Here is an 11514-nt window from a genome sequence, read left to right as displayed (position 1 = left end):
TTAACACCAAAGAACAAAACTAAACCATCAATGTTCAATAGACAATAGGTTAGCTCCTGCCTGTGGCTGCTGCCCTTTTAAGATCCTTTACACATTTGACTTTCACATCACTTAATTTCACAATCTGCATGTTCTGCGTAAAAAACACAGCTTTATTACTTTAAAGCTGCAGACTAAACCAGAAGAGCTCAAAGGTCCTGAGAGAATCTTAAGGTAGAAGAAAAAGAGTAGTTCCTTAACTTCCTTTTCCATACAATTATGATTTAGTTCCTCATTTATCTTCTACTCACCTTCTCTCACCCAATTCAGCTCCTCAAGCTGAAAACCAAAGTAACAAGATGGTTTGAGACGGTCAAAAAGCTGACTACTGCTGAACAGAGGTCCTCTGCCCACCTGCTGAAGCATACATCTCTGTCAACAGTAGCGCTCAAACAATCTCTCCATAAGCCAATTCAGTTCACCAAAACAGCAGGAAATTAACACAGTAAGAAAAAAAAAAAAAGTTGACAGTTTCTCTGCTGGGTTAAGCAAATTGAGCAAGCTCAGCAAAAGGTTTGACTGGCATCAGAGATCACAGAACAGGAGCGGGGATGAGGGAAATGAGACGTGTGAATTTAGGATGACATTGGTTTCTCGAGGGCCTTCACTCTTATTCTGCTTAGGGTGCAGAGCTAAAAGTGGTTTAGACTATTCTAACTTCTGGCTGCTGCTGAAAGAGCCTCAAATCCCGCTCCCTTCTCACTCCCCAAAAGGTACATAAATTCCCACCTTGGTCCTTATAGATCAACACTAGCATCATCTCCTGTAGTTTCAGCAGCAGCAAGCAGATCCACCTCTCTGATCATAAGAAGGGTACACGGTTTATCTGAAGGCTGACAGATGAAAAGAGTAAGCATGACATGAGTTTTACAAATGCATAATGAAACCAAGATCCTCTGTACAAGGTAGACAAAAATTCCACCTTCTTGAGACACAGTCAAAGGCAAGAACTCCTAGTGGATGCCTAGAATAAAAATGGTAAAATGGTACAAGGACAGGGCAAAGCACACACCGCTATTCTTTATATGCTTCCCCCAAACTCCAGCAATTGCCAACAAATCAGTTTCTATATGAGCTAGAATGACACCTGTGTTCTTAAGCCACCAAATAAAGACTGCTCCCCAGCATTAGAAAAATCAACACAAGAAGCACTTCCCTCACTGGACTGAACAAGCTCAGTGGAGCTCTGAAGAAGACAAGAGGGAATTTCTCCACTTTGCTATTGAACAGCTTCACTATTGAAAGCATATGCACCTCTGTCCTGGTTTTGGCTGGAATAGTTAAGTTTTCTTCTCCATAGCTAGAACAGTGCTATGTTTTGGATTCTGTATGGGATGTGGTATGAGAATAATGTTGATAATAATGCACTGATGTTTCCAGTTGTTACTAAGAAATCAAGGGCCTTCCAACTTCCCATGTCTTTCCCGTGTGCAGGTACACAAGAAGCTGGGAGAGAGCACAGCCAGAGCACCGGACCCAAACTGGCCAATGGAATATTCCATATCATATAATGTCATGCTCAGTATATAGAGGAGGGTTGGCTGGGAAGTGGGGGTGCTCTTTCGCTTCCAGGATTGTGGTTTCAGGATCTTGGCTTCTCTGGGACCTCTAACTAGTAACAGGCTGGATATCAGTTGGCAGGCAGTAAGCAACTGCACTGTGAATTACCCATTTGTACTTTCTATTATTGTTATTATTGCTTTATTTTATTTTGATTATTAAACTTTTTATCTCAACCTATGAGTCTCCCTACTTTTACCCCTTCAATTCTCCCCACCATCCCCTGGGCAGGGGAGGGTGAGAGAGCAGCTGCATGGTGCTTGGCTGTCTATTGGGTTTAAAATACAACAATCTCTTCAAAACTAATGTTACGGATTCAGCCTAAGCACATAGAAAACCCAAAGCTGACAGCATGTATTGACTAGGTAATGAAATATCTACGCTGACTTAGTTCGACCTTAAAAATCCATAGTACTGTAACTGTACAAGGTACAGCGTTTTTTTGTTAATGCAATAAATTCCATGTATTAACACTAGGCACAACTGTAGCACAAGTAATTCAACAACTGCAGTAACATTGGCACTGTGCTAATGACTACCTGCAAGGCTTAAGATGCCAGGTCCCAAATCTGCAAATTACTTATGCATATTCTTGGGTTCACTAAGGCTACATAAGCACACATGCACTACAGACTGGGGCCTAAGAGGAAAAGTCAAGGAAGGAAGATGAAGGAAGGAGGAAAGAAATACCATACATGACACAGTTATCAAAAACTGCTATGTTTTCTTAGCCATAAATGACTACTTTTGGACAGGATCTCAGGTTTACGCATTAATTTTCTTGATAGGGACAAAATCACCATAAAAGATAAACTTTCTCTTTTAATAGTCAAGATGTAACCATACACAAGTATATGCATCATTTTTAGCCTCTCCTGCATCTACAGCTCACAGAGTTAAGTTACCATGACGTTTCAGGTTAACTTTGAAAGCTTGGCTTTTGTCAGGGATTACTACTGTGAAGACTAAGAAAATCAGTTACAGGGTGTTTCTGAAGTCAGAAAATTATTTCAAGTCAAAAATTACTTGGTTTTAACACTGTTATAGCATCTCTCTTACTAGAGATTTCTCTGAATCTCCAGGGCTTCACACTCTGTCCTTACTTCTCAACAGTTATTTCCCTGCTCTTGCAATACCTTCCTACAGATTTTTTTAAATCCCTGCAATAGCAACAGCTGAAGTTCCCCTTTTTGACCTGCTGAGAAAGTCTGCCTGGCTAGGGAATCCCTGAATGTCAGCAGCCAGTGGAAGCATGGAGGGGGGCAGAGGAATGGAAGAATCCAATAGATACAACCAAGATGAAAGCTCTCAAGTTATAGACTACTCAAAAAGCAGATGATGCTGGCTGGGGATCAAGTTTTTCCTGAGGTACTTCAAGAAGCAACCTGGATGGCCACGGGCAAAGAAGAGAAGGGCTACTCCATCAAAAGAGCTGAAAGAGCATTTGTGATGGGCTGAAGACAAGAGTTGGAGTGAAGTGAAAAGTTTATCAGCGCATCCTGAAGAGGCTCTGGAGTGGCAAAAGTTCTAAGAGAGAGTGGAATGGGACAGAAGTTGAAAGTTGTAAATACTAAGAACTTCACTTACAGAGAAGGTAGAACATGAAATGGGGCCTATGTTGTGGCAACAATTGAGGTTACCACAGATCCCCATTTTCTCTTCTATAATCCAGTCATCACGTTCCGTCAAGAGCTTTGCTCTGGAGAAAAAGCATAGAATCTACTTCCTCCCCACCCCACCTTGGGGATAACCAGTTGTGCTGGTTTTGATTGGGATAAAGTTAATTTTCTTCATAGTAGCTAGTATAAGGCTATTTTTCAGACTTAGGCTGAAAATAGTGCTTGTAACACAGCAATGATTTCATTATTGCTGAGGAGTGCTTACACAGAGCCAGTGCATTTTCTGCTTCTCACCCCACTCCACCAGCGAGCAGGCTGGGGGTGCACAAGCAGCTGGGAGGGGACACAGCCAGGACAGCTGACCCCAGATGAACACAGGGATATTCCATACCATATGGCATCATACCCAGTATATAAAGCTGGGGGAAGAAGGAGGAAGGGGGTGATGTTCAGAGTGATGGCATTTTGACTTCCCAAGTCACCGTACAGCTGATGGAGCCTGGCTTTCCTAGAGCTGGCTGAGCACCTGCCTGCCCATGAGAAGCAGTGAGTGAATTCTTTGTTTTGCATTACTTGCATGCACAGCTTTTGCTTTACCTGTTAAACTGTCTTTATCTCAGCCCACGAGTTTTCCCACTTTTACGATTCTCTCCCCCATTCCACTGCACAGGTGGCTATGTGGTACTTAGTTGCCGACTAGGGTTAAATCACAACACCAATTGGAAGTGTTACAGTAATGAGCAATATTAAATAGAACTAGACTCATGTGTGTGGGCAATTCACAATGCATCAGGAAAAAGACTTAATATAGATTAAAGAAAATATGATGGACCTCCTGATCCTGAATGAGATTTCCACCTATATGATACATACAATTTAATAATCCTTAATACAAAGTCAAACTAGGATGTATTATGGTTGTTAGTGCTGTTGTAATGCATCTTCTGTACACAAAACACTACCATAAATTTAATTTTTTAATTTTCCCATAGATCTACATTCTAACTCAGCTCAAAAAGATTACTCGTAACTGTTTTATCCACATAGGTGAATATGTGGCTCCGTGCCATAAGTAAGAATGCCATGAGAAATGTACAGTCAAAACCAAGACAACAGTACTACACATATGCATAATGACACCAGCCAATGGTTGCCAAGCAACTGTAACTACTGTATTTCCAAACTTTTAAAAGGCTTAAAGAATTTAAGGTTACAAAGCCATAGTTTTGCATATGTTCTTGCTCAAAAAAAATTCCTTCCTCAGTATCGCATCACTACCGACACCTATGGTGCATCACAGTTCTGACAACTAAAATGATGACATCAGTAGATTACTATGGTCAGCATGGACATGCACAAGACAGTTTTGCCTCAGGGGGCAGAAGATAATTGTAAACACAAAAAACCCAAGATGCCAGAATCATGTGTTTTACTAAAGGCTTTGATTTTTTTTTTTAAGAGGTAATGGGATGGAGGGAGGAATGTGGAGGCAATCTTGTAAAGATCTATTAATAATTTAAATTTGTGAGATACTTCTAAAATGGAACCAGTGTTTAGGTCTGCTCAAAAGGTAAAACAAAATAAATAAAAAACATTAAAACAAACAAACAAAACAACACACTATGCAATTTTCACAGCTACCACTGTGCTCTTCTCAGAGCTTTTTACGATATGTGTGGGTACTGTTTGGTATTCCCAAAGTTTGAAAGAAAGCATGCATTGAAAAACACAGGGAAATAGAACCCCTTCAAATGAGTAGTTTTGTTTCTGGAGACTAAACTTGCTATTACCCTTCAAATAATCATCTGGGTTGGTGACTGTGTATGCCACAGATGTTAACTCAGCACTATGCAAATGCAGGTGCGCTCTCTTCTCAGCCAGTTCACATAAAGCAGGATTTTTTATGTGGGACAGAGACTAAGTTAATAAGTCTAAAAGACTTCAAATACAGGGCCAACTTGGGACTTCCTGTATCTGATCCTGATGCCAGGAGCAGTACTTCTAAGTAGCTCTGGACCACAACCACCACATTTGGCTAGCACTGAACCCAAGTTTAAGACTCCAGGACTGAGCAGGTGACAACCCTAGACAACAGATGCACAGTGCTCCTGCACTCTGAGAAGGGTTATTTAATTTGGGTAGAGTCAGCTTGTATCCAACAGTGCATGCAACATATTCACCCTCCTGAATCCCCAAGCTCTTGGATGTGCGCTGTACACACATTAAATTGCTCAACTATACTGAGTCAGCATGATAAAGCAGCTCTGCAGATCAGGCCCCAACACCTGTATAAAATACCCCAGCCTTTCCCATTAAATGAGCTAACAAGTAGTTGTTGTATACAATCTTCTAATTATAATGAGAATAAAGGAGACATGAGTTTCTTATCAATATATTGATACGAAAAATTAGAGCTAGTGCCTAGGGCTAATAGGAAACAAGCAAGAAAGCAACCATAATTCATATGGTAGACAGAAGATTGAAAAAAAAATTTGTGATTTACACCAGAAGTAGCACATTTCTTGAGTAACCAAGAAAATTAAATTAGTTTTGTGCTAGAATTAGCAATAGAGTCAACATACAGCAAAAGAAATATCTGCATTCTCTGCAAAACTTCATACTTCACTTGCACAAAATGTATCCTGGACTCACCAGTAAAATAATTCCATTTAGAAGTATTGTTTAGATTTATATTTTAAAATAGCCCAACAGTTTGTGTAACTTGCAGAACTATCTGTGCTTTGAGGCAGGGGAAGGGGCTGGAATCACTGTAAATTGTTTGGCAATATGATAATACTTTACAAAGAGAAAAAGCAGTATCAACACCAGTGTGATAGGCAAAAGAACCATCTTGGGAAGATTCTATAGTTTTAGAAAGGTGGTTTTAAAAAAGAGCTGCTTCACAAAAATCAATACACTTTCCCCATAGGTTCATGATGTAAAATTCTAAAATCAAGGCTTGTAGATTTGTAATTATGGTACGTCAGCCACATTTAAACAAGAGTGTTAAGAGATTGTTAAAGTTAAACTAACACAATTGCAATGTGAATTGTCTTAGTCTCATTCTAATCTACTGGTGTCACTTCCATTTAATCACATAGAAACTATGGGCAAATGTCAGTGCAATTTTCAAATGACCCAACTTACTTTGTTTGCAGTAGTTTTTAAAATCATTGCCAATCTGAAATGAGAATAAGATAGTTTTTAAAGTTGTTTTTCTAATCAATTCCCTCACTATTGAGCAGGTTGTCTGAGTTTGGATTTACTGAGAGTCAGACTATTTTGAAGTGATTAAACTAGAAGTATTGCTTGTTAGGACATAAGCCACAAATACAGACATTATTACACATGCTCATCAAATCTACCTTTTTTTTTTTTTTTGAATGACAAACTAATCTAAGTATGCAATCAACAGAGGCCTGGCCATCAAATTTTTCAAAAAAAGCAAAAGGTTCTCCCTGTTCCTAGTTTAAGTTTACTTCACTGACACATAGCAATGTAAGAAACATGAAGGCAAGTAAAGTACTGATGACCTAATATATAATCTCTTGAGAGGGGTACACAAAGAATTTACAGTATGCAGCTAAAAGAAAAATCCCAAAGCAGAACAGCAGCTTTGTTCTTAGCTTGAAAAAAGTGATGAGTTAGGTAAATGAGAGAAAAGAATGTGCTACAGCAGATTAAAAAGAGACAAATTAAATGTTGAAAAAGTTCAATACAATCTAATGGTTCTTGACCCTTACCTTTTTTGATATACAGTTATAGCTTGAGCATTGCGCATGCTTGAAAAATCAGTATTACAGCTAAATTCAGCATACTTTTTTAAACTGCAAATGCAGAAAAAAAAAAAACCTAAGGAAAAACTAACTGAAGCGTTAAGTCAGTCACTTTATGGCATCTTTAATAAACCTCTACTTCATTCTTACCATATACCAGAAACAAATACCTGTATACTTGTTCTGGTCCAAAGTAAGAGGAGAATGTTAATGTTCCTAAGTTGACTCAAGTCACATGTGTGCCCGCTGTAGTAGAGAGCACATAACTAGGCTTCTAGTTGGAGAAGGAAGGGTGGAGTGGGAGAGAGCCATATTACTTCTTGTATCTGTGTGCAACCCTCACAAAAGAGAAAGCTGTTGCTGTATCACCTCCCCCACAGGGAGCGTAAAATAACATTCCTTTTCTCTTTTTTTTTTTTTTAAGTTACCTTCACTTACAGCATTCCAGGGTAACTGCTGCAGAGTAACCGTAAATGCACACACTGTTACCACACAATAAACACAAGCTAAATTTACTTGCTATTCACTTAGTCATTCTCCAAAAGCAAACCTGCATTTGTATAATTTCCGCAAATGTTTCATCCTTTTCTTTGTACTGGCCCTGAAATGTGTACAGTTGTGTGGTGAGCTGGTCCAGGCAGGCTTCATCCTTCAAAATATTTTTTTCTTTAGTCGTTACTTTTCAGTGGATCAGCTCACTGAAATATACAGATAGATGGCCACCCAAGTCCTTCTGCAGGGCACAAAGGAGGAGGATGTAATGCAGCCCCTCAGATTTAGATTAGCTTAAACCATCATGGACCAACACCAAGTCTCCTGTCACAAGTGGCAATTGTTTCAGCTCAGAGGAATGCCCACCTACATAGCACCCCTGAAACACACTGTAACTAGCTGAGCATTGTTTTTAAGAGGCCACAGAGTTTGTATTAGGCTCTCAAAACAGTTCTCAGTAATAGTCAGACTTTGCCTGGACTTGTCTTGGCCAGCCTAAAGCTTTTTTTACCTTTTTAACTGCTATTATGACTAGGTGACAATTACCTGCTTTGTTTCAATTTTTACTCAGCTTTGTACAATCATGTGGTATAACACTATTGTATTGATTTTTGTTACTAACAAAAATGAGCTATCTCTGATTTAGAATAAAGTAAAAAAAAAAAAAAAGCAGCATAAAAGATCAAATCTGATGGGAGCAGAAACATAGAATGATAGCAGAGCCCTTGAAAACACAGGTACAGGAAGACGCTGAAACGGCCAAGTGCTATAAAGAAGTCACCAATAGTCAAATATTGATGGAAGGAATGCAACCCTGAAAGATGGCTAAAACCAGTTTTAGGATAACAAAGAAAAACTATTCAACACATGTAAAGTACACCATACACAGTAAATCTGGATAAAATGTGGAATGAAAAACAATAAAGAAAAACTAAGATGTGGAATTTTATATGCATTTCTAAATGCAGACTCTCAGAAGTACAAAACAATCAACATCATACTCCTCTCAACAAGGATCTGGGATGCTGCTGACTTGCTTGAATCTGTCCCCTCCCCACTGCCAAATTGAGGTAGTGCCCTTAGGACCCAGGGGCTCGCAAAGAGGCAAGTATAACATCAGGGAAAGGGTGCTATTAGAAACAAAGTAGAAGCATTAGAAACTTGTGTATGGCAAATTTGAGTGTATATAGTTTGAATTGTGCTAGTATCATTGGAACTGAACTAGTATTCAGTTGGATATTAGGAGCCTTCTCTCATTTGGATCCAACAAGCTTGTAATAAAATGAAAACCAACATCCATGGATTTCCATAAATCAAGTGAACAAACAGAAAAGTCACACTAAGCAGTAAAGAAATTGTTCATACATGGCAACAAACACTAATAAATTTAAATCTCTTGCAGTTCTCTCAGTTTAACTTAAACTGTAGAAGAGAAATGGAGAAAAAGAAAATGCAAGCTAATCTCTGAGTTAGAAGCACTACAGACAGTGGCATACAGGCACTGAGCTAGCTCCACGTGCAGTTATCTGCATAACCACACTGGCATCATTAGGCCAATTCCAGGTCCAACAGGAAGTAGCCACATAGTACAGCATTTGCCATGTGCACATGCAGGCCTGCCCCAGCTCTGCTGCGGTCTCCACACAGTTGCTCATTGTGAAGACTTTACCAATCTATGAACATGAGGAAAAAGCTTCTTCAGGTAACTTTGTGATGATTTATCATTAAGCAATGGTTACCTGAAATGCTAATCAGTATTACTACAAAGTTCTCTCAGGAAAACTATCAAAGAGCAATAAGGCAGTAGTGAAAACTTCTACAAATTACAAATTCTACAAAAGTAAAATTATGTCTTATTAGATACAACAGCTTTCTCAAAAGCCTCTAGAAAAATGTTACCTTTGTAGCTAACAAAAAGAATACACAGACTGTAAAAATGTTAACTTCAGTAATTCTAGTTTCCCCAGACCTCAGAATACTTTGTCTATAAAAACCGACACAGAACACCATACACTTAAAAATGCACAGAGGACATTTACAATGTTACTGTCCAGCAAAGCCAGTAACCATAACATAGGTCATGAAAGGGACCCGAAGCAAAAGGCAGTCACCAAGCCACTCAGTGAGGCTGTCCTCAAGATTTCTAGCTTAAAAATAATACACAAGTTCATGATTTGCACACCCTGCATAGTGACAGGAAACAGGACCTTACAATCATATAATCCATTTCTTGCTCGTAGCAGTGCTTGAGAACTGCTCCCCATTTGGAGACTAGGGACTCAAAAGTGCCTTTATTTAGCACAAACAGAGTGATAAATCTGTATCCATTTTACTTTTCCAGTCTTCAAGTCCCACCTTTCAGAGGTAATCAGGTATTAGAAGGTGTGCCCATCTTACTCTTACCCTTAGTAATTACTAACTGAAATTAGGTAAAAAAGTTAGCTATACAAAGTTGATTGCATGAAACTGGACTACTTAACACCCTGATCTGGCACACATACTGATTCCTGTCTCCGCCTGAGCCAGCCCAGTCTTTGTAGGGTGTTGCCTTAATAAGCCCCACTGTGATCACATATTTAACATCAAAGCCTTGTGTTTACAGTCATAAGAAGAGGGATTCAGACAGATAAACTGCAGGGGCTTTTTGTTTTAAATGAAGACTGTCTTCAAACTAGGCAAAATCGAGACTCAGGTGACGAATTTACCGCCGGTTTTGCGGTGTGAACTTTCAAATCAGAAATAACCCATTCAGCAGTTGTTTCGGTAAGCCAGGTAAGACTTCATGCCTCGGCCAGGTCACCGGCCAGACTGCCCCGTACGCTGACGGGGCAGCACGACTCCCGCTGGCTCTCAAAGTCACTCACGAAGGAAACCAAAATACCCACCCCGGTGCCGTCCCGGGGAAGAAGCGAGGCCCGCCGCCGGCGGCGCTGTGACAGGGGCAGGAGCCGGCGGCCGCCTCAGAGCTCGCGCCAGGGTCGGCCCCACCCAGCGCCCCCCGGCCCCGCAACGCGCCGAGCCCCGCCGGCAGCTCCACCGCCCTGCCGAGACACCCACCCACCCACCCACCCACCCCGGGGGGCCGCGGCGGGGCTCCCTCCGCGCCCCGGGCGGCGGGGGCTGCCGGCAGGGCTCGCGGCGGCGGCGCCGGGACCGCGCTCGGCCTCCCCGAATGGCTCCCAGCGGCCGCGGCGCGGCGGGACGGGGGCACTCACCGCCTGACGACGCCAGCCTTGATCTTGATCTTCCTCAAGCGCTGGTCGGCCATAGCGGGGCGACGGGGAGAGCCGGGCCCCACCGGCGCAGGTGCGGCGGCCTCCGACCGGACGGCGCAACGCCCAGACTGCGCAGCGCGACACCCGCGCATGCGTCAAGCCGCCGGCCCGGGCGGCACCACGGGGAGCGGGGGCAGGGCTTCGCCCTCCGCTTCTTCCCCCTTCCGCGCACACACCCTCCCCCCCGCCCCCCTGCCTCCCGGCGCAGTGGAGGCGTCCGGGATGGCGGGGGCGGGGGGATGGTGTTGTGGCGGCGTCCCCATAGCGACCGGCCGGGCCGGGCCTGGCCTGGGGCGGGCGCGGAGGGGCCTGCGCGGGGTTGCGGACCCCTTCGGGCGGGCGGGCCGCCTTCGCCATTTGTTCGCAAGCACGCGCAGGCGAACAAAGTGTGCCTCCACCCTCGGGGTTTATTCTGAGGTAACGTGACGGGTGCCGAGGTGGTGTCGGGGGGTGGGGTGTGACTGGTACCCCCCCTGCGCCCGACCCCGCCAGTGCGCTCAACTCAGCTAGACCCCTGGCCACCAGCGACGCCCTCCCCACCCCCGAAACCTGATGCCTTTGGGCGCCTGGCTCCTTAGATGGCTTTCGAGCCTAGATTATGATTGTTATACTGATTACAGCAAACTGTGTATTAAGATCAAACCCGATCTACAGAGGGTCCAGGTGGTGAGAAACTGTAAATTTAGTTGTGTTATAAAATTCTGTATGACGCTACTTATAAATTGTACTACACTGATGCCACTTGTAGAAATC

At 42.5% G+C, this 11514-nt stretch overlaps 1 protein-coding gene across 1 annotated transcript in view; it reads right to left on the bottom strand.

Annotated features, from left to right (window-relative positions):
• TBCA (tubulin folding cofactor A) overlaps positions 1 to 10868 on the bottom strand; it is a 31459-nt gene extending 20591 nt beyond the window's left edge. Inside the window, exon 1 of the mRNA XM_042804862.1 lies at positions 10702 to 10868. Within this exon, the coding sequence (XP_042660796.1) occupies positions 10702 to 10853 (152 nt within the window). The 5' untranslated portion in view covers positions 10854 to 10868. The remainder of the gene's footprint in view (positions 1 to 10701) is intronic.
• Positions 10869 to 11514: the final 646 nt, after the last annotated feature.

The sequence above is a fragment of the Tyto alba genome, unplaced genomic scaffold, assembly GCF_018691265.1.
Source record: "Tyto alba isolate M040663 unplaced genomic scaffold, T.alba_DEE_v4.0 Super-Scaffold_42, whole genome shotgun sequence".
Classification (NCBI taxonomy): domain Eukaryota; kingdom Metazoa; phylum Chordata; class Aves; order Strigiformes; family Tytonidae; genus Tyto; species Tyto alba.
Note: the sequence above shows the minus strand (reverse complement) of the source record. Positions and strands in the feature narration are given on the sequence as shown.